At 42.1% G+C, this 23594-nt stretch overlaps 1 protein-coding gene across 5 annotated transcripts in view; it reads left to right on the top strand.

The window, feature by feature from the left end:
• Positions 1-23594, top strand: part of SWT1 (SWT1 RNA endoribonuclease homolog) — a 52467-nt gene that overhangs the window by 25355 nt on the left and 3518 nt on the right. For all 5 annotated transcript variants that reach the window (XM_078392341.1, XM_020795091.3, XM_078392340.1 and 2 more), the window contains exons 10-17: positions 3762-3910; positions 8122-8267; positions 9046-9184; positions 12653-12798; positions 13574-13782; positions 18022-18153; positions 20685-20751; positions 23240-23301. In XM_078392341.1, coding sequence (XP_078248467.1) covers positions 3762-3910; positions 8122-8267; positions 9046-9184; positions 12653-12798; positions 13574-13782; positions 18022-18153; positions 20685-20751; positions 23240-23301 — 1050 coding nt within the window. The remainder of the gene's footprint in view (positions 1-3761; positions 3911-8121; positions 8268-9045; positions 9185-12652; positions 12799-13573; positions 13783-18021; positions 18154-20684; positions 20752-23239; positions 23302-23594) is intronic.

Raw genomic sequence — 23594 nt, 5'->3', positions numbered from 1 at the left:
AGACTCTCCATCTCACAGTGTGGAGAATTCACTCTCAGTAGACGCCATCTTAGCTAATGGCCGAAAGCTTGCCACTGTTAAACTCTATTCCTATAAATTGACTGTTCTCACCAAATTTGCACTCCAACATCATCTTCCTACCAAACCTACAACACTGCAAGCTTCAGTTTCTCTCCCATCTATTTCATAAACAGTTCTGCCTCTCTACTCTCAAAGTTTACCTATCTGCTATAATAGCTCATCAACTTCAAGATTCCGATGCAGCTCTGCTTTCTTGCCATCCCATATTGAAACTATTCCTTTGAGATGTTTCCAGTATGTGTCCTTCTGCTCCTGCACCTTCCCCACAGTAGTCTCTGCCTGTTGTTCTTCACTGGCTTACACATGCTCCATTTGAGCCACTTGCTACCGTCTTTGAGCACCCCCTTTCCCTCAAGACACTCTTCCTTGTCATCATTACTTGTGCTCGTAGAGCTTCAGAACTTGCTGCCCTCAGGGTTGATCCTTTATTTCTTCAATTTCATCCAGACAAAGTCACCCTCTTCCCTGATGTTTCCTTTCTATCAAAGGTTGAGTTGCATTTTCACTTCTCACAACCTATTGTCTTACTTACCTTTTTTTCCATCACCTACGAGTGACCTAGAACGGTCTCTACACATGTTGGATGTTAGACGTGCACTTGCTTTCTATGTCTCATGGACCTCTTCATTCCGCAAATCAAAATGACTTTTTGTGACACCACACCTCCCTCACAGAGGTTCCCATGTTTCTTCTCAATCTATATCCCATTGTATTGTTTCTACTATAAAGTTAGCATACCAACTCGCTAAACAGCCTCTACCTGCTGGTATCAAGGCTCATTCTACCAGAGCTTTGGCTATCTCTGCAGCCTTTCTTCGTGGAGTACCACTCCTGGACATTTGTAAAGCTGCCACATGGGCAACAGCATCCACATTTGCCACCCACTATCGCCTTGATCTGAGAGCCAAAAAGGATGCATCGTTTGGGAAAGCTGTACTTTCTTCTGTTCTTCCGTGATGTCCCTCCTCTGGTAAGTTAGCTTGTTAATCACGCATTAGTGTGCATTCACAGAGACCACGAAGAAGAAAGAGAGGTTACTTACCTGTAACTCAAGTTCTTTGAGTGGTCATCTGTGAATTCACACTTCCCGTCCGTCCTCCCCTCTGTCCATCACTCCTGTATCTCTTGATACAGCAGTGGGATATACTTCAGAACTGAGGTAATTACCAAGACGGGCAGACTACGTGGACTAGGGGGGCGGTCCTTAACAAATGTATCATAAAGCTCAGAATATTCTGGAGACCTCTGCACGAGCAGATTAAACCCATTAGTGTGAATTCACAGATGACCACTCAAAGAACCAGAGTTACAGGTAAGTAACATCTCTTTTTAAAGATGATCTCTAGGTTTGTCATCGCTTTCCTCCCAAGAAGCACGGGTCTTTTAATTTCGTGGCTGCTGTCACTGTCCGCAATGATCGTGGAGCTGAAGAAGGTAAAATCTGTCACTGCCTCCATATTTTCCCATTCTATTTGCCAGGAGGTAATGGGGCCAGTGGCCATGATCTTAGTTTTTTTGACGTTGAGCTTCAGACCATTTTTGTGCTCTCCTCTTTCACCCTCATTACAAGGTTCTTCAGTTCTTCCTCACTTTCTGCCATCAGAGTGGTATCATCTGCATATCTGTTGATATTTCTTCTGGCAATCTTAATTCCAGTTTGGGATTCCTCCAGTCCAGACTTTCGCATGACGTATTCTGCATATAAGTTAAATAAGCAGGGAGACAATATACATCCTTGTTGTATTCCTTTCCCAGTTTTGAAGCAATCAGTTGTTCCATATCCAGTCCTAACTGTTGCTTCCTGTCCCACATATGGATTTCTCAGGAGATAGATAAGGTGATCAGACACTCCCATTTCTTTAAGAACTTGCCATACTTTGCTGTGGTCCATACAGTCAAAGCCTTTTGCATAGTCAATGAAGCAGAATCCAGCGCATGTTAGCAATTTGGTCTCTAGTTCCTCTGCCCCTTCGAAATCCAGTTTGTATTTCTGGGAGTTCTCGGTCCACATACTACTGAAGCCTACCATGTAGGATTTTGAGCATAACCTTGCTAGTATGCGAAATGAGTGCAATTGTACAGTAGTTGGAGCATTCTTTGGCACTGCCCTTCTTTGGGATTGGGATGTATTGTAGACTGATCTTTTCCAATCCTCTGGCCACTCCTGAGTTTTCCAAAATTGCTGGCATATTGAATGTAGTGGCTTAACAACATCATCTTTTAAGATTTTAAATAGTTCAACTGGAATGCCATCACCTCCACTGACCTTGTTGTTAGCCATGCTTTCTAAGGCACACTTGACTTCACTCTCCAGGATGTCTGGCTCAAGGTCAGCAACCACACTATCTGGGTTGTCTGGGACATCCAGATCTTTCTGTTATAATTCCTCTGTGTATTCTTGCTACTTCTTCTTGATGTCTTCTGCTTCTGTTATGTCCCTACCATTTTTGTCCTTTATCATGTCCATCTTTGGACATGTTCCTTTAATTTTTCAAATTTTCTTGAACAGATCTCTGATTTTTTCCTTTCTATTATTTTCTTCTATATCTTTGCACTGTTCATTTAAGAAAGCCCTCTTGTCTCTCCTTGCTATTCTTTGGAAGTCAGCATTCAATTTTCTGTAACTTTCCCTATCTCCCTTGCATTTTGTCTCCTTTCTCTTCTCTACTATTTGTAAGGCCTCATTGGACAGTCACTTTGCTTTCTTGCATTTCCTTTTCTTTGGGAACATTTTGGACGCCTTCCGACCTGAGGGTCCCATCTTCCAGCGTCATGGTTTTTGTTGCTGCCTCCTATATGATGTTACAAGCCTCCATCCAAAGTTCCTCAGGCGTTCTGTATACCAAATCGAGTTCCTGAAATCTGTTCTTCACTTCCACTGTGTATTTATAACGGATTTGGTTTAGACTAGCCCAGTGGTTTTTCCTTCGTTCTTCAGTTTAAGCTTGAATTTTGCTATAAGAAGCTGATGATCAGAGCCACAATCGGCTCCAAGTCTTGTTTTTGCTGACTGTATAGAGCTTCTCCAGCTTTGGCTGCAGAGAATATAATCAATTTGATTTCGTATTTCGGTATTCTTTCGCTGTTTCTGATTGAATGCAACTTGTACAGAATGCAGTGCAGATCATGGGTGCAGCCTGACGTCACCAGAGAAGTAGTGATATGCTGCTGCTGCCATTGCAGAGGCAGAGCTGCGCAACAGGATTTCAGCCATTGATTTCCATATTGTCTTTCTACTTAATTGAGACCTTTCATGATACCAGTTCAGAAATTTGGCAGACTTTTTTAAAAACAGGTGGTGCAGTCTTGTATAATATCAAGGCACAATATATATCTGTTTTTAAAAAACCGCGAAACATTCATATTAAAGTTTTTTAAAGCAGATATTGGCTATGTATTTTGACTGTGTAGGAGTTTTGAGAATCTTCAGCTGAAAAGGTGGCCTGCTTCTGGAAAGCAGTTGTGCTCTGGTAGATCATAAAGACGTGTACATCTTTGGACAGTAGGTTAGTAGTAAGTGCTAGTTTGGTGAAAATTCTGTTTTAAAACGGCTTCAAACAGGCCTAAAAAGAGTGTTCAAATTAGATACTGGCTCTGTTTTGCCACAGAGAAAGGAATAATTATCCTGTTGTATTTATCATCCTATTAATGCAAAATAAAAAGGAACTTTCTTTTCCCAGGGATGATAAAAACCTGTGTAACAAAGCCCTGGTGAGTGAAGTAAAAGCGTTTACAAAAGTAGACTTTGTTACTATGCTCCAGAAGCTGGCTCCAAAGACTGCATTTAGGAGCCAATATGTTTTCAGTGGCCAGCCACAATCAGAAAAAGGTTAGTTTTCTTGGTATATTTGGATTATAGTAATGATTATATATGCTAAATAATGGGAAAGTGCTATATGTATGCATCTGGAGTAAGCACAAATAGTCCCTTCTCCCAGGTCAGAAGTCATCCAATTGCAGCCTATGATTGACAAATGTTAGTTTTCCAACTGTTTTCATCAGCATAAAAAATGTTGTAAACAGAAGTTAGAGTAAAGGTGCACTATATTTTAATTTGCAAACGAAAGACAAAACAAAATTACTTTATGCTCTAACCCCACATCTAAGAGGTCACTCATTATATCTCTTCTTGCTTCCATCCATTATCCTGTTTTATTCTTTGTTTTTGCTGTTTTTTTGTTTTGTATTTTGATATGCATAGTATTACTTTGAGAAACTTGGATGGGTTAATTTTTATCCTGGACCTTATCTTTCCATGAGTTTATGCAGAGACCATTTTTTAAAAACTGGTTTTCTTGTCTACAATGCCTCAACTTAAAACGTCCCTACTTACGACCATTTCGAATTACTACCAGCTCCGGCCGCAAAATTTTGCTTCTACTTGCAACTGGAGCTTCCACTTACAAACAGAAAAAGGCAGGGGGAAAAGGCGGGAAATTCAAATTTCTAACTGTAGGTGGTGACGAGGCTGCTTCCTTTTAGCTCTTTCACCCCAGCTGTTAGAGAGTGTGTGTTGGAGGAGGCTTCGGAACTGCCTCGCTTCTGGTTCTGAGTGAGCATGTGTGTGTGTTTGCAGGGAGGCTTCAGGCTGCCTGGTAAGGTAAGGTGCTGTTTCCTGCTTTTTAAAAACTGTTCTGAGTGTTTTTGCAGTGTAGTTTTCAGCTGGGGGGGTTATGTTTCTGTGCTGTGATGGGTCTTAGGGGTTTTTGTTTTGTTTTTTTTGTCCCCCCCCATTTCCGATGGGTCTTTGTTTTTGTTGTTGTTTTGGGGAGTGTTTTTTCCCATTTCCGATGGGTCTTGGGGTTTTTTGTTTTGTTTTGTTTTTTTCCCCATTACCAATGGGTCTTGGGGGGTTTGGTTGCTTTTTGGGGGTTTTCCCCCATTTCCATTGGGTCTTGGGTTTGTTTGGTTTTTTTTTTTTGCTTCCCCCCATTTCTGATGGGTCTTGAGGGGTTGGGGTTTTTTGTCCCCCCCATTTCTGATGGGTCCTGCATGCTTCCTTTGCTTTTTCCTTTGTTTCCTTTGCATTTCCGACCTGCCCCCTTTGTTCTCTGTGCATTTCTGATCTGCTCTGTTTCTTTTCAGTGCATTTCCAATGGGTCTTGCACGCTTGGTTGCTTTTCTCTCCCCGCCCTTCAGCCGGAAGGGATTAATTGCGTTTCCAATGAGTCTTGCAGTAATTTTTGTGTGTGTGTGTGTGTGTGTGATTTTTTTTCTTCGGCTGGAACAGATTAATTGCATTTCAATGCATTCCTATGGGGAATGGTGCTTTGATCTATGACCATTTCGAGATACATGCATCTTCTGGAATGGATTATGGTCGTAAGTTGAGACACCACTGTACAATGAAAAATAATCAGCTTTATTGTATATGTCATGTCCCATACTTAAACTTTCCTCCTGTTTAACCATTCTGTATTTGCTTGAGAGACTTGTTTCCCAGTTGTTAGAAATGCATATTTGTGCTGCTGTTAAAGAGGATATATTATCTCATCTGTTAGTTCCATTATGCAAAGCAGAATATTACTGTTAAGTGGTACATATTGGCTAAAACTATATTTTATTTAATTATTTTATTTAAAATAAATTTACCTCACCTTTTTCCTTAAAAAGGATCATAAGTGGTTTACATCATTAAAAGACAACATTTGAAGCTAAAAATAGAAAGGATACAAATACTAAAAAAGAGCAAAGAAATACCACACTAAAAATGGTAAACAAAAGCAACACCAAAACACATGCAAGGCAATAGTACAACCATTTAAAAACCTGACTCAGGCAGCCGGTCACTCAGGAGAAGCCTGCCTGAAGAGAAAGGACTTTGCCTGCTTGTTGAAGGATAGCAAAGATGGGGCCAGTCATGCCTCCTGTGGGAGGGAGTTCCACAGTCTGGGAGCAGCAACAGAGAAGGCCCTCTCCCGTGTCCCTATAAGACACACCGGTGAGGGTGGTGGGATGAGAGAAAGGCCTCTCCTGATGATTTTAATACTGAGCAGGCTCATAATGGGAGACACAGTCCTTGATATAGCTTGGACACAAGGTATTTAGGGCTTTATAGGTCAGAACCAGCACTGGATCGACAACTAGTGGAGCTGCTGTGACCAAGGCGTTATGTGATCTCTAGCTCCAGTTAGCGATCTGGCATTTTGGACCTGCTGAAGTTTCTGGACACTATCCTGAGGCAGCCCCATGTAGAGCTCATTACAGTAATCCAGCCAGAATGTAACTAAGGCATGGACCACTGTGGCCAGATCAGAACTCTCAAGAAATGGACGCAGCTTTTCAGGGAATAAAAAAAGGGACGTGGTGGTACTGTGGGCTAAACCGCAGAAGCCTGTGCTGCAGGGTCAGAAGACCAAGCAGTCGTAAGATCGAATCCACGTGACGGAGTGAGCACCCGTCACTTGTCCCAGCTCCCGCCAACCTAGCGGTTAGAAAGCATGCAAATGCGAGTAGATTAATAGGGACCACCTCGGTGGGAAGGTAAACAGCGTTCCGTGTCTAAGTCGCACTGGCCATGTGACTACAGAAGATTGTCTTCAGACAAAACGCTGGCTCTATGGCTTGGAAACAGGGTGAGCACCGCCCCCTAGAGTCAAACACGACTGGACAAAAATTGTCAAGGGGATCCTTTACCTTTACCTTTTCAGGGAAGTGGAAAATCTTCTGAGGAGACGGTTGAAAAGAAGTTGTTTAAACATAGTATTGACACTGAATACAGTGGTGCCTCACAAGACAAAATTAATCCGTTCCATGGTTAATGCCGTCTAGTGAAAAGTTCGTCTTGCGAGGCACGGTTTCCCATAGGAATGCATTGAAATTTAATTAATGCGTTCCTATGGGGAAAAAGTCCAAAACAACAAAAAAATTAAAAGAAAGTCACTTACCAGGTACTGTAGACTGAGCCCGGCTCCTCACAGTGCCTTGGTAGCCCTGAAAAGCCCAGAAAAAGAGTGCCAGACAGCTGAGAGCACTGGGTCTTAGAAGCTTTCCCTGGGCTTGCCCAGCACGGAAAAAAGAGCTGGAAATAAAAAATTGTGCTTTCCCCCTGCCCCCGGGGAAGCCTCTGAAAGTGGCACTTTGCCGTGGGGGGGGGGCGGGCCTGCCCCCAGCGCCACTTTCAGAGGTCCCCCGCCAGTCTTCCCAGCACCATTGAAGGACTGGCGGGGGACCTCTGAAAGTGGCACGGGGGCGGGGGGGCCGTCCCCCATGGCAAAGTGCCACTTTCAGAGGCTTCCTGGGGGGCAGGGGGAAAGCACATTTTTATTTCCAGCTCTTTTTCAGTGCTGGGCATCCCTGGAAAGCTTCTAAGACCCAGTGCCCATCAGCTGTGAGGCGGGGAGGGGGGCGGGAGCGGAGAAAAGAACAAAATGGCTGCCGCCTCCCTGCTGGATCCGAGCTCCAATGGTGCTGGTAAGACTGAAGTGGGACTTCTGAAAGGGGGACCTCTGAAAGGGGCGCTGGGGGGCGGGGGTGGGGTTCGCCCTGCTCCCCCACAGTAAAGCGAGCCCTACTTTGTCTTGCGAACCAGGCCCATAAGAACATTTGTCTTACGAGGCACCAAAACCCTAGCCAGACCCATTCGTCTAGCGGTTTTTTCGTGCCGCGAGACGTTCATCTTGCGAGGCACCACTGTATATTGATCTGTGAACCTTTTGAGAGATTGAACAATATGCTGAAGCAACATACTCTTCTGTCTGTTGGATGAGGTTAATCTCAAGTAGTGATAGTAATTCTAATTCTGTGTGAGTTGATATATAGCCCTTATTCATGGGAGTTTGAACAGAACCTTCTCCCCCACTGGAGATGGGTATCCTGAGGAGAACTACTGTATGTGCTCTTTTTCTGCTACAGGGCCATGTCAACTTATCCAAACGGTTAAGGTCATCCACCAGACACTTCGGCTTTTCTTCACAGCAGCCAAGCTTGTATACTTAGAGATCATTTGAACAACAGTCCATAAGATCTAATAATTAAGTTCCTTCACTGTTACAGCTTTAGGTAAATGAGAAATTAACATCCACTGTGCTTGCTTGACAGATACAGAGTCCCAGAAAACTGAGGAGGTAATGACTGATCAAATTTCAGGAATTATTTTTGACACAAAAAAATGTTTGGGGGAAGTTTTATCTTGTATACTGGAAACAGAGCTGAAGATTGCTTATGGAGAAGACCTTTGGAAAGAGGTAATTGTTCTCTGAATGCTAGAGAGAAAATACATGCTTTAAACTTAAAAGACTATAATGTTACACTGTGCCTTTCTATGCATACTGGTATCTTGTTATAATAACTGATAATATTAATCTAACGTTAATTTTATCGAATAGTCCTACATCAATACCATACTCGTTGTTTTGATACCAGTCCTTAGGTAGCCAGAATGGCACCTTCAGACATGAAAGAGAAGATTGAAGGAACTCAAGATTTCCAGAAGTAGCAACAAAAGATGGAGGAGAGAGGGACCCACCCCAATAATTTCACAAGGATTGAGCAATATATGATACAAACATCATGCAACATTCCATGGTTCATTGACTATAGGATGCAGGATGAAATTTGAATCTAATTTGCACACCAATCAGTTCCATTGTGCTATGTAATCCATGCTATGTAATCTCGACCATTTTCTTAAAACCATCACAGATTTTACATATCTTGTACATTATGAAATGTTGCTAAGTATGAAAAAACCCTACTCAAGATATTATCATCAGGTCCACTTTATGATGTTTATATATGGAGAAGAAACTGAGTTGTTAGCAAGAAGACCATATGAAGAGGCATTGTCAGGTGAAAAGATCCCAAACCAGATTTGTGTTACTTGTAACATAATCCCTTTTGTGGTGGCTGTGGGAGAATTGTGGAATCTTAGCAACTGGGTCTGACAGAGTGGCAAGAACTACATAACATGGCTGCTACATAACATGGAAGAGAGGATAATACTTATACTTTTTTCTTTTCCAGGTTGTCTATCGTAAGCCCCCGTGGACATTAGCAAACTTACTAGAGTGTTACAAAAAGCACTGGATGGCTGTTTTTGGACTGATTATAGCAAGAAACTTTTTTTCAACTATTGAATATCTATATGCAGAACTCTGTAAATGTAAGAAAATTTATAACGTTAACCCTTATAATTGCTTTTGAAAACTAAGAACATGAGCCAAATGGCATGTCAATAGTGAAAAACCTAAATCATGCTTAACCATGATTTCCTGGGGGAGGGGGGAACCCTCTCAAAACCATGAAGGGGTGATAGTTTTCTAACAGATCTTACTGTTCTCCAGGTACTAACATCTCCCAAGGTTTCATAGGGGAGTCTATTGAAATTAGCCCAGTTCCAAACTGGTAGTGTCAACATTTCACAGTTAAACATTTCTCTGGACCTGGTGTTTTCCACTGAGCAGAGTGAGTCTGCTCCAATGGTGACTGACCAAGTGTCTGTCCCCTTGTTGTGGTCGGATCATTGCTTAATTAAATGCAATCTCACAGTGGCTCTCCCACCCCGCGGGGAGCAAGGATTTGTTTTAATGGTTCGCCCTGAAAGGTTATTGGATCCTATAGAATTCCAGGACACCATGAGAGGTATTCCAGCTGATTAGACTGGCGCTCCTGTCGAGGCTTTGATTGATAGCTGCCTGGCCGCCGCCACCAGGGCTGTTAACACAATCATACCTAAACGCCATATCCGGTGCAGAGATCGCCCTTCACCCTGGTTTAATCCAGAGCTGCGATCAATGAAGCGAAATAGGAGAAAGCTAGAGTGCATATGGAGGTGGAACCCGATGGAAAATAATCAAATAGCTGTCAGGATTGCGACTAACCTCTACCAATCTAAGGTGAAGGCTGGTAGTCGATCTTACTTTACTGTCCGGATAAGCAAAGCTTCCAAGCAGCAGGCCGAACTTTTCCGTATAGTCCACAATTTATCCAGAGTTGGTCATAGTGACTGGCCTCCCACTAGCATCTCATCTGACCAATTTGCAGCCTTTTAAAAATCAAAAGTGGAGGCTATCCGCCGGGATCTTACCCCCTATTTGAAAACAGTGGAGCGAGCAGAGACATCCAGTGTTCTATCTTGCCCAATGAGACTTAACCACTTTCACCCTGTGACATCAGACATGGTGGACAGAGTGCTTGACCGCTGTTGTGCCATCATCTCCTCCTCAGCAAGATAGTTGAGAGGGTGGTGGCCGATCAGCTGCAGGCTCTTCTGGATGAAACCAGTGCCCTGGATCCATTCCAGTCGGGCTTCAGGCCATGCCATGGCATGGAAACAGCATTGATTGCCCTGTTTGATGACCCACTGAGGGAGGCCGACAGGCAAAATGTCTCTGTTGGTCCTCCTCGATATCTCAGCCACCTTTGATACCTTCAACCATGGTATCTTCCTGGGGAGGCTCTCCGAGTTGGGAATCAGTGGCCTGGCTCCATTCCTTCTTGGAGGACCGTCCCCAGAGAGTGCAGATTGGAGAGAGTTTCTCAGCCCCGTGGAGCCTCAATTGTGGGGTTCCGCAGGGCTCGATTATCTCTCCAATGCTGTTGAACATCTATATGAGGCCGCTGGGTCATCAGGGGATGTGGGGCTTCATGTCATCAGTACGCTGATGATATTCAGCTCTACATCTCCTTTTTTCCAATAACAGTGGGTGCTGTTTCGTCCCTTGAGCACTGCCTGGGGGCTGTTCAGCAATGGATGCAGGTAAATTGACTGAGGCTGGATCTGGGCAAGATGGAGGTCCTTTGGGTAGATGTCCCAGACATCAGTGATCTGGGAAACTCCCTTTCCTTTGGGGGGGTGACTCTTACCACCAAGAGTGAGGTTCGCAGCTTGGGTATACATCTGGACCCGGCACTCACCATGGAGACCCAGGTGTCATCTGTGGTTCATTCCGCACATTTCCACCTTCGGTGGATTGCCCAGCTGCATCCCTATCTTGATGTGGGGGTGTTCACCACTTTGGTCCATGCACTCGTAGTATCAAGATTAGACTACTGTAATGCAGTCTACGTGGGGCTGCCTTTGAGACTGACGCAGAAACTTCAGATGGTACAAAATGCAGCAGCCAAACTTCTTACAGGGGTGAAAAGGTACCAACATATTTCCCCAACACTGGTCATCTTGCATTGGTTGCCCATTCATTTCCGTGTTGATTTCAAAGTTCTTACGATTACATATAAAGCCCTAAACGGTTTAGGATCTCGATATCTGGCAGAGCGCCTTCTCCCACCCAGTTCTGCGAGAGTCACTCGTTCCAGCCAGGTCAGGTGGCTGAGGGGCCTAACGCCAAGGGAGGTCCAGAAGGAAAGAACGAGGAACAGGGCCTTCTCGGCAGTGGCCCCTTGCCTTTGGAACAACTTGTCAGTGGAGATCCACCTGGCTCCCTCTCTGGGTGTTTTCAGGAATAAACTTAAAACCTGGTTATTTGGGCAAGCTTTCCCTCCTGCCGTATCTTAATTTCTTTCACCACCTTGGATCTATAATATATGTTTTTGATTTTATTTTTTTAAAATTTGTAAACCGCCCAGAGTAAACCTTTGGTCTAGATTGGCGGGATAGAAATCCAATAAACAAACAAACATGGAGGCAGTGCAGTTGTCTGGGGCAGAGAAAACAGTAGCACATCAGCAACTACATTGGTTAAAATATGACACACTTTGCATGTCTAAACTTAGATTATAATCAAATTTATACCCAATTTATGTTATCTCTTTATCATAACTGAGCTATCCTGAGCACCATTCTTTCAGTACAGCAGCATACTGTAGATATCACTGTCCCATTTTATATTTCCAGCATATCAGTGGAGTATGGCCAAGACCATGTGGTCTGCTTTATGTCTGTGTACCTTGGTCTAAGTCCAATACTTTATTATATCATGTTGAGGTCATATCCTAATGAGTTTTTTCTTCTCTTCTAAAAACATCTAGGGTTAGCAGGCACTTCATTTCCATGGCCTGGGTCTCTTTGATATGATAACATATTTCAAAAATAGATTCTTTTGTTTACATAGTACATGTTTATAGGTATAGGCTAGGGCTATGTTTCATTAATTACACTTTGCTGATGTAGTGTTTTTTTTAAATAGCATCTTGCAGAACACTTCTTCTGCTTCTCAGGAGTAGTCACAGGAAGGACTTATTCACTGGTGGTGTAGAATAGCAAGCGATCATTAGAAGAGAGATCCTGGTGGTAATGGAATGAAATACCAGATGAAAAGCCTCACATGGCCAGTGATGACTGATGGCTTGGGTAGCCCATCAAAATGTGTAGTGTCAGAGGCACAAAACATCTGGCAGTTGTAGGTGTGCAGGTGGGAGAAGAAAGTGGGCCTGTTTGGGTTCAACAGATTCCTGGTGATGCATAATGAAACAAATCCCAAATGGGTCCCAGATCTTCAAAAATATGACCCAGTGATGGATGGGAGCAAGGTACCATTTGAGTGCCTTGCTTTTCTATTTTGTTGCTCCTAATGGTAAATATACTGGGTTTCAATAGAGAATTGCTTTTAGTTACATGATGTTGTTTGTTTTTCCTCCATTTCTTTCTCTCCCTTCCTCACCTCCGTCTCAGCTAAAGTAATAACACATTCAAATGTGAAGAAAGTGCTCCAGAAATCCAAAATGCTGTTGGAGACCTTTTGTCCAAGGTCAAACTATGATGGTGCCCTTGCACGGGCCTTGGATCAAGTGAAGAAACTACTTGAGGCACTAGAGAAGGTAAGAGATCCTAAGATTCCTTTTACAAGCACGAGTTCCTTTTACTTGGAGAAAATACAGCTGGGTAGCAGAAGTCCTGAACAGAAGGATATCACACTACAACATTTTGTTGCAGTCCCCACCATTTATGTAGTCTACTAAACAAACTACATAACTGTTAGGATGTATCAGTCTGACGATAGTTATCCATAATCTACTAATTCATCACTTAGACTACTACAGTATTGCTTGTCAGGGCTGTCCTTGGAAAGTTCAGAACATGTACAACGGCTACAGTTTAGATGGAACTGCTAACTGGGAACATACCTTGACCATTCTGAGAAATCTGTCTTGGTTACCAGTTTGTTTCTCAGTTCAATTTAAGGTCCTGATTTGGTTTTCAAGACCCTTTTTTTCAAAGGCTTAAAGATAGCCTTTCCCCCTGTATCAGTCTATTTGAATGCAGATATTCATGGAGGCTCCTCTTAGAGTGTAGCAGTGAAGTCAGGCAAATGTCCATAAAGGAAGTAGTCTTTTTCATTTGTGCCTTCTCGCAGAGTACTGTTTATTGTTTCACACTTTACATTTTCAGATGAGTTGTTAAAGAAGCGTGGCTGGCATTCTTCTGAGGATTTTATAGGCTTTAGATAAAGATATATTTGTTCACTTGATATTTTGAGTGATAAATACTAGAAATGAAGTTACTCACTTCGCTGGATGATCTGGCTCTTTTATATAATTGCAGTATTTTATTGACTTATATTGTTCGTACATTTGTTTGCTATTTTTTTCTCAGTTCCAGTCAGGTACTGGACCAAATTCTTCAGACACCTTCAAATCTACGTCTGGAGATTCTGCTTGTGAAAAAATGGAAGATGTGATTTTGACCCAAGAGATTCAGGTGGGAGATAAGTCACCGGCATCAGAGCCTTTAGCTGAAGGGAATAAGCACATGGAAATCTGGGCAGTCCTTCAGACTGTTTGGGACACAGTAAACCAATTCAGGTAACATGCTAAAAGAATGGTTTCTTCTCCAGATTAACTTCCTTTGTCAGACTTGCATATTAGCTGAACTACTGTATATTAATTGTGAGCGGCTGAGGGCTGTGACTTTCCTGTCTTTTGCCTGTCATTGTCAGCCATTGATAATGATGGTGCTATATCCATAATGCTTCTGCTTTTAGAATTGCAATCCACAGATTGAAGATCATTGTATGTAAAGTTGAATGATTATATTATTTGAGGCTTCTGCCATTTTATCAACGTTTTCCTAATTACTGATGGAAGGGAGTGTTTTTCTTGCCAGCATGATTCATAATCTTCATGAGTTTGCAAGACATGGGCCCATCATGAAGAACAAATTTGGGTGTGCCCCATAGCATATACCTTTCAGAAATCTGTCACCATTTGTGACTTCCTGTTCAGTTTTCTCACAGATACATACTGTATCTATAAATGGTTAATTGTTTTCACACTTTACATTCTTAAATTGCTAAATGTCTTAGAATCCCTACAGATGAGCATTGGATATCACTTGGTATCTGGCACCTGCATGTAGCATCTGGAGCCACTGAAAGCTAATATGTTTTGAAATGATGTGTTAAGTGTCCTTTTAATATAAGTGTATGCCCAGATGTGCACTTTTCAGATATACAGTGATTTCAGAACACTGAATGTTTTGAAGGGGAGGTAGGATAACAAATAATAATGTTAATATGTAGATAATTGACATAAAAGAGAGGATAAAAGAGAGGAAGAGCTATTTATTTATTTTATTTATTTTTATTTATTTATTTATTAGATTTATACCCTGCCCATCTAACAATGGGCGGCTAACAATAAAAAATGGAATAAAAACAATATAATAAAGTAAAAAACAACAATAGTAATGTGCAAATTGGTTCTCTGGAAAATTAGAAGAGAGGAGAAAAGTTTCCAGAATTGCATTAACTGAGGGAATTCTGGGAGCTGAGGTCCAAGCAAGAATATTTCCAAGGTCTGTGAAACAGTTAATCAGTGATAAAGAGTGTAGGTGTGGACAAGGCGCCGTGGCAGAGCCGGAGGGAAGAGCTGAGGAAGAGGGGCGTTGGAGGTGCGGGCAGGGGATTCCTCCACGCAGGGAGGCGAGGACTCTGGGCAGGGTTGGCTCTCCCGCACGCCGTGGAAGGTGGGCGAAGCTCAGGATGGAGCCATCCGGTGAAGCAGCCAGTATGGAAACCCGCCCGAGCTCTCCCCGGGGCAGCGCCAAAGGAAAACTCTCCTCCATCTCCCCCCCCCCCCCCATTATACGGGCTCCAGCCCAGGAAGCTGGAAAGTGGCCTCAGGTTCACCCGGGCGCCCCCACTCCCGGCCCCTTAGCTCGAACCCACTGTAGCATCGCTGGAAGCCCAGGAGGCTGAGCCTCCCCTTTCCAAACCGTTGGGGTGAAATAGCTACAAAGAAGCAGCCTCTTCGCCACCAACGGTTTGAATTTCCCGCCATTTCCTCCTGTTATTTTTTTCCGTTCGTAACTAGAACTCAGTTCGGAAGCCGAGGGAAAATTTTTCCATCGGAGCGGTTCGTAAGTAGGAATGTTTGTAAATAGGGCCGTTCGTAAGTCGAGGGCCCACTGTAACAATGTTAGTCTGTTTCAATATAGAAAGAAAGTAAAGCAAAATAAAACCAAGTCTGGTGGAAACTTAAAGACAAATATTTATTTCAGTATGAGCTATTCTAGATTACTATCCACTTTTTCTGATGCAAGATAATGGGGAAAAGAGTCAACAGTGCAGGTGTTTCTTCTTGCTTTATATGAAAAGCAAACTTTAGGAACTCCATTGTTGTTGTTTAGTCATTAAGTCGTGTCTGACTCTTCGTGACCTCATGGACCAGAGCATGCCAGGCCCTCATGTCTTCCACTGCCTCCCGGAGTTCGGTCAGATTCATGTGGGTAGCTTCGATGACACTGTCCAAGCACCTCGTCCTCTATGGTCCCCTTCTCCTCTTGCTTTCCCACTTTCCCAACATCAGGGCCTTTTCCAGGGAGTCTTCTCATGAGATGGTCAAAGTATTGGAGCCTCAGCTTCCGGATCTGTCCTTTCAGTGAGCGCTCAGGGTTGATTTCCTGCAAAATGGATAGGTTTGATCTCCTTGAAGTCCAGGGGACTCTTAAGAGTCTCCTCCAGCACTACAATTCAAACACATCAATTCTTCGGCAGTCAGCTTTCTTTATGGTCCAGCTCTCACTTCCATACATCACTACTTGAAAAACCATAGCTTTGACTATGTGGACCTTTGTCAGCAAGGTGATATCTCTGCTTTTTAAGATGCTGTCGAGGTTTGTCATCACTTTCCTCCCAAGAAGCAGGCGTCTTTTAATTTTGTGGCTGCTGTCACCATCTGCAGTGGTCATGGAGCCCATGAAAGTAAAATCTGTCACTGCCTCCATATCTTCCCCTTCTATTTGCCAGGAGGTGATGGGACCAGTAGCCATGATCTTAGTTTTTTTGATGTTGAGCTTCAGATCATTTTTTGCGCTCTCCTCTTTCACCCTCATTAAGAGGTTCTTTAATTCCTCCTCATTTTCTGCCATCAGAGTGGTATCATCTGCATATCTGAGGTCGTTGATATTTATTCCGGCAAAGGTTTTTGCGTGTTGTATGTGTATTCTTGCCACCTCTTCTTGATGTCTTCTGCTTCTGTTAGGTCCCTACAATTTTTGTCCTTTTTCATATCTATCTTTGCATAAAATGTTCCAATGTTCCTTCAGTATCTCCAATTTTCTTGAACAGATCTCTGCTTTTCCCCTCTCTATTCTTTTCCTCTATTTATTTTCACTGTTCATTTAAGAAGGCCCTCTTGTCTCTTCTTGCTATTCTTTGGAAGTCTGCATTCAATTTTCTGTAACTTTCCCTATCTCCCTTATATTTTGTTTCCCTTCTCTTTGCTATTTGTAAGGTCTTGTTGAACAGCCACTTTGCTTTCTTGCATTTCCTTGTCTTTGTCATTTTTTTGTTGCTGCCTCCTGTACAGTGTTGCCAGCCTCCATCCATAGTTCTTCAGGCACTCTGTCCACCAGACTCTATTAGCCTTTGCCCTGCTTCGTTTTGAACTCCAAGGCCAAACTTACCTGTTGTTCATTTGATCTCTTGACTCCCTACTTTAGCATTCTAATCCCCTAGAATCAGAAGAACATCTTTCTTTGATGTCAGTTCTAGAAGGTAAGTCTTCATGGAATTGGTCAATTTTAGCCTCTTCAACATCAGTGGTTAGTGCATAAACTTGGATTACTGTGATGTTGAAAGGTCTGCTTTGGATTCGTATTGAAATCATTCTGTCATTTTTGAGATTGTATCCCAATACAGCTTTTTCTACTCTTTCGTTGACTATGAGGGCTACTCCATTTCTTCTACGGGATTCTTGCCCACAATAGTAGATGTGATAATTGTCTGAATTGAATTCACCCATTCCCGTCTATTTTACTTCACTGACACCCATGATGTCAACGTTTATTCTTGCCATCTCCTCTTTGACTACATCCAGCTTACCAAGGTTCACAGATTTTACATTCCAGGTTCCTATGCAGTATTTTTCTTTGCAGCATCATACTTTCCTTTCCCTTCTAGATACGTCCACAGCTGAGCATCCTTTTGGCTTTGGCTCAACTACTTCATTAGCTTCATTAGCTCTGAGCTACTTGTACTTGTCCTCCGCTCTTCCTCAGTAACATGTTGGATACCTTCTGACCTGAAGGGCTCATCTTCCAGCGTAATATGTTTTAGCCATTTGTTTCTGCCCATGGAGTTTTCTTGGCAAAGATACTGGAGTGGCTTGCCAGTTCCTACTCCATGTGGATCGCATTTAGTCATAACTCTCCACTATGACCTGTCTGTCTTGGGTGTCCCTGCACGGCATAGCCCATAGTTTCTCTGAATAAATCAAGCCCCTTTGCCACGACAAGGCAGCAATCCGTGAAGGAGTAGAAAGTCCATAGGTGTCCAGAAACATCTACAATGCCCAAATAAGTTAAAACCCAATGTGTCTTGTTGAAGTAGTAGTAAATCTGCTCACTATGTATTCAAGGATGTATTTGAGGTGGACAGATGTGCCTCTGGTCCAGTGAGCCGAATGGAGGAGGAGAAGGGAAGGCTTATTATATGCAGAATCTCTTTGTCTTTCATTCTATGCTCCCTGCATCTTATCCTACCTATATTATTAAATAAACAACTAAATTCTTTCTAAATTTATCCTTCCCCTTTTTTGTAGTCTTGAGGTTTTCCAGAAGCTGGATCGTAGTGCAATAACCAACTCTCAGAATATGACTGCAGTCAAAGAAGCCTTGGAGGGTCTGCAGAAATTAATGGCAGCAGTCAGTGAAATCCTTTCAGGAATTCGGCAGTAAGTATATTTGAAATAAATGTAGTACAGTGGTGCCCCGCTTGATGACAATAATTCATTCCAGCAAAATCGCTGTAGAGTGAAATCGTTGTCAAGCGAAAAAAAATCCCATTGAAATGCATTGAAAACCGTTCAGTGCATTCCAGTGGGCTGAAAACTCACCGTCCAGCGACGATCCTCCGTAAAGTAAAGCAAGGAATCTGTCCTAGAAAACAGCGGGGGGCCATTTTGTACACCCGGTGGCCATTTTGAAACCTGACGATCAGCTGTTTTAGATCATCATAATGCGAAAATTGGTTCCCGAGGCAGGGAACCGATCATCGTGAAGCGGATTTTTCCCATTTAAACGATCGCAAAAACCTAATCGTCAAGCGATTTCCTCGTTAAGCGAGGCAATCTTTAAGCGAGGCACCACTGTATCTCAGTGGGGTTCCTACTTCCACCTGTGTTTTAAAAACCAATGTTGTTTCTAGTGTAAGTTGGTAGGAATTTTCATACTTTCCAGTAGTTAAAAGTTGTTTGGGGAAATACCTAAACATTAAAAAAAATATCTTAAATCAGTTATCTATTATGTTGCCAGTGGTGTTTACAGTATTTGGGTCTAGAAAGATTTCTACCTGAAGTAGATTCAGCTAGTCTGAGTTAAAATGAAAACCTTGGTTAGTACTGATTGTTCTTGTTGTTTAGTCGTTAAGTCATGTCCGACTCTTGGCGACCCCCGTGGACCAGAGCACGCCAGGCCCTCCTGTCTTCCACTGCCTCCTGGAGTTTGCTCAAATTCATGTTGGTAACTTCAATGACAATTGGTAGCTTTGATGACATCAGTTAATTGGAATCAGTTAGTACTGATACTAACATAAATTAGCAGTGGCTGGGATTTGAGGGGAGGAGTGAAGCCGTAGTTAAATAGCCTGACAGTGTTTCATATACACTGTCCTTAGTAGTCTTGACATGGCTAATTCCTGATACTCAGAATCATGAATTGGCTCATGTAGAATTTATTTATTTATTTATTTTATTTCTATCCCGCCTATCTGATCATATTAGACCACTCTAGGCGGCTTACAGTAAAAACAACAATGTAATTTTAAAACTTTACAGCAGAAACGTAAATAAAAAAAATAAAAATAAAGAACAGAATAAGAAAAAAGATCGTCAAGGGTTTTCTGTTGGGAAGGCCCGCCTATACATCAATGTTTTTAGTTGTTTCTTAAAAATGCCCAGGGAGGGAGCCGCGCGAATCTCAGGGGGCAAGTTGTTCCAAAGGCGAGGAGCCACCGCCGAGAAGGCCCGGTTTCTGGTCTTTTCCTTTCGGGCCTCTCTCGGCGTTAGGCTCCTCAGCCTTATCTCCTGGCTCGCGCGAGTGACATGGGTAGATCGAGGTGGGAGAAGGCGTTCTGCCAAGTATCGAGGTCCTAAACCGTTTAGGGCTTTGTAAGTAAGCGTTAACACTTTGAAATCAATGCGGAATCGGATGGGCAGCCAATGCAATGCGGCCAGAGTGGGGGAGATATGTTGGTATCTTCTCAGCCCACTGAGTAGTCTGGCCGCCGCATTCTGCACCACCTGTAGTTTCCGCAGCAATCTCAAAGGTAGCCCCACGTAGAGCGCATTACAGTGGTCTAATCTCGAGACTACAAGCGCATGCACCAGAGTGGTGAGAGACCCCACATCAAGGTAGGGCCGCAGCTGGGCTATCCGCCTGAGATGGAAAAAAGCGGAACGGACCACGGACGCCACCTGGGTCTCCATGGTGAGCGCCGGGTCAAGATGGATACCCAAGCTACGGACCCCATCCCTGGCGGGCAGGGTCACCCCCCCAAAAATGAGGGAGTTTCCCATGTCCCCAGGTGTGGGGGCGCCCACCCTCAGTACCTCCGTCTTGTCCGGGTTCAGCCTCAGCCCGTTCTCCTGCATCCATTCCTGTACAGCCTCCAGGCAACGCCGAAGGGACAGAACGGCATCTCCTGCAGTTGGAAAAAAGGAGATGTAGAGCTGTGTGTCATCCGCATATTGATGGCACTGCGCTCCACACCTCCTGATGACCCCTCCCAGCGGCCTCATGTAGAATGTAAGGGATGGGACACATTCCAGCCATTTTTTAACTGCAGCTCCTGTTATATTTGATCACTGACTATGTTTTCTAGGACTGAAGGCCACACATTCCCCTCCTTAAACTATTGATGATACTAAGTAGGATTAGCTATGAGGTTTGCTCCAGACCTTTATATATTAGAAGAGAGTTTTTGTTGTTTTTTTGTTTTATTTTGTCTTTCAAAATATGTTACAACCATGAATGCTGTTACTTTAACTGAAGGCAATATTATCTTTATTCTAACAGTTTATAGAATAGTGTACATTCATTTCTATGTACATCTCAAATACAGACTTCTTTTGTTTATACAGTGGGAATCTCTTTCATAGTAATCTGTTAAAGCAGTGATGTGAACTCCTTGCTTTATCTAGACAGCCAAGTTTAATGTTGATCTCTCTCTCTCTCTCTCTCTCTCTCTCTCTCTGTTTTCCCCAAGAGTTTTAGTGCCAAACAGTAGCTTTCACAATGTTTGGGCCCTCTATACATTCTTGACACGCAGTGAGGTGAGTTAATGTATCCACTGAAGTATATACACAGTTAGGGTAAGCACTGCACTAACTTGGCTAACTTGTAGAACAGGACAGGAAATGGGTTGTTCTCCAGATGTTGTTAGATTTCAACTACCACCCTCCCTTAACAATTGGCAGACTGACTGGGGCGTATGGGAGTTGAGCCCCAATAATAACTGAAAGGCCAAAGATTCTGTTCTCCTGCTTTAAACTGTGGACATATTTACTCTACAGACTTAAATTGGTATAGTGGTCATTCCCTCTTCCCATAGAATTTTGGAAAGTGTAGTTTTTAGAAAGGACAAAGGATCCCTTACAGAGATTTTTTTTTAATTGTAAAAACTTATAAACTACATATTTTAAAATGTATCTGAAAAAACTGGAACTCCTTAAAGACTTCAAACTACATGTTTTTTAAAGTCCACAGTTTGAGGATGCTGATGTCTACAGAATTAAAATTAGCATCCCTTAACACTATGTCAAGGTTTAAAAATATTTAGTTTGTATGTATTTAAATTATGTAATTTTTTAAAAAAGTCTAGACATCAATCTATTTCATTAGCAAGTGTTTGCATGCCCTAAATCTTGTAAATTGTTTTTCAAATGCACTTAGTAACAGTTATCTTTTGATAACAATAAAAAAATCATACTTTGATGAACAACTAACTTAAATGGCATAGAGATTTATTTATTTATTTATTTATTTATTTATTTATTTATTTGATTTGATTTGATTTGATTTGATTTGATTTATATCCCGCCCATCTGGTCTGGTCGACCACTCTGGGCGGCTTCCAAAAAGGTATATACAATAAAACATACATCCAAACATATACAATAATAAAACAAGTATTGAATAAAGGAAAGAAAAAGAAAATAAAGAAAAATTTAAAAAAATTAGATATTGACAGGAGGGAAGGCCTGAATGAATAACCATGTTTTTAGTTGGGTCTTAAAGTGCCCAGCAATACTCTGGGCGGCTCACAACTTAGAAAATAAAAACAATTTAAAATATACAGTTTTACATTAAAAAACAAAATGATATAAAATATATGAATTTACGATTTTAACAGTTAATTTAAAGCAAAGAGTCCCAAGATGGCAAGAATAAAAGAAGAAAAATAAGAATGACTTAATTGACTGAAGGGAAGGCCTGCTTGAATAGCCAAGTTTTCAGCTGGCTTTTGAAAATGCCCAGCGAGGGTGCCAGCCGAATTTCAGTGGGGAGGGTATTCCACAGCCGAGGGGCCACCGCCGAGAAAGCCCGATTTCTTGTTTTTTCCTTCCGGGCCTCCCTCGGCGTCAGACCCCTCAGCCGACCCTGCTGGCTATGTCGGGTGATTCGGGTAGATCTGGGTGGGAGAAGACGATCTGCCAGGTATTGAGGTCCCAAATGCAAAAATCCTCCATACGGCCACCAATTTCGCTGCCCGGTAAGCGAGGAATGGGCGCAAAAACACAGCGGGAGGCCATTTTTTAACCCGGCAGCCATTTTGGAACCGCCGATCAGCTGTTCTAAAAACATCGCTATACAAAAATCGGTAAGTAAAACAGCTTACAGATCATCGCAAAGCGATGTTTTACCATTTAAAACATCGCAATGCAATCGCTTTTGCGATTGTAAAAACTTAATCGCTATGTGGATTTGTCGTTAAACAGGATGCCCGTTATGCGGGGCACCACTACTGTTTTGCCCTCTGGTCTGGGAGCTAACTAGCTCTAGACTTAGATTTAGCTTAAGGTTCTACATGTTATATATTACTTCAATAATGTTAATAATAATGATGATGAATATACACATACACTTATATACGACATTGATATCTAACAGATACTTATGTTTTGGGTTAAAACTTATATCTGTTATATAATATTTATTTATTTATTTATTTCATTTATATCCCGCCTATCTAGTCAATTATGACCACTCTAGGCGGCTTACAACATACACTTAAAAAAAAATTAAACATATAACATACCACATCACAAAAAATAGTTTACATAAATTAAAAGATAGAATAAAATTTTTCCCAAAGATGGCGAGAAATAGGATATATTATAACAGAAAAAAAGAATAATTAGGTATTAGGTGGAAAGGGGGAAGGCCTGCCTGAACATCCATGTTTTCAGTTGTTTCTTAAAAATACCCAGCGAGGGAGCTGCGCGAATGTCAGGAGGTAAGTTGTTCCAATACCAGTCAGTGTTTTTATAATTCTGATTAAATGTGCCTGGTGTTTTTTAATAATAATAATAATAATAATAATAATAATAATAATAATAATAATAATAATAATAATAATAATAATAATAATAATAATAATAATAATAATAATAATAATAATAATAATAATAATAATAATACTATCTGGAACAGTCCTTGATTCTTTTACTGCAATAAATAATTTGCAGTAGGAAATACCAGTATTTGGGAATTAATGGTCATCCTTTGTGTTTCACTGAGTAGTTTTTTTCCCCTCCATAGATATATAACATAACATTCACTGCTGAGGAGCTTTATGACTGCATTTCCCAGGAGATATACAGGTAAGTCCTTCTTAATTTTTTAAAACTATTTGTATGTACAGTGGACTCTCGACTTACAGAATTAATCCATATTGGAATGGTGGCCGCAGATCGAAAAGTCTGTAGGTCGAGGGTCCATTTTCCATAGGAATGCATTGAAAACTCGTTAATCTGTAACTGGCCGAAGAAAAAATACCCCCCCACCAAAAAAAGAGAAAAGAAATGCAAAAAGCAGCACCTTACCGATCCAAAGGGGTCCCTCACCACTGCCATCACCAGTGCCGAATCCCTACAAGGGCTTCTCTGCTGCCATG

The sequence above is a fragment of the Pogona vitticeps genome, chromosome 4, assembly GCF_051106095.1.
Source record: "Pogona vitticeps strain Pit_001003342236 chromosome 4, PviZW2.1, whole genome shotgun sequence".
In the NCBI taxonomy this organism is placed as follows: domain Eukaryota; kingdom Metazoa; phylum Chordata; class Lepidosauria; order Squamata; family Agamidae; genus Pogona; species Pogona vitticeps.
This window is presented reverse-complemented; position numbering and strand designations above follow the sequence as displayed.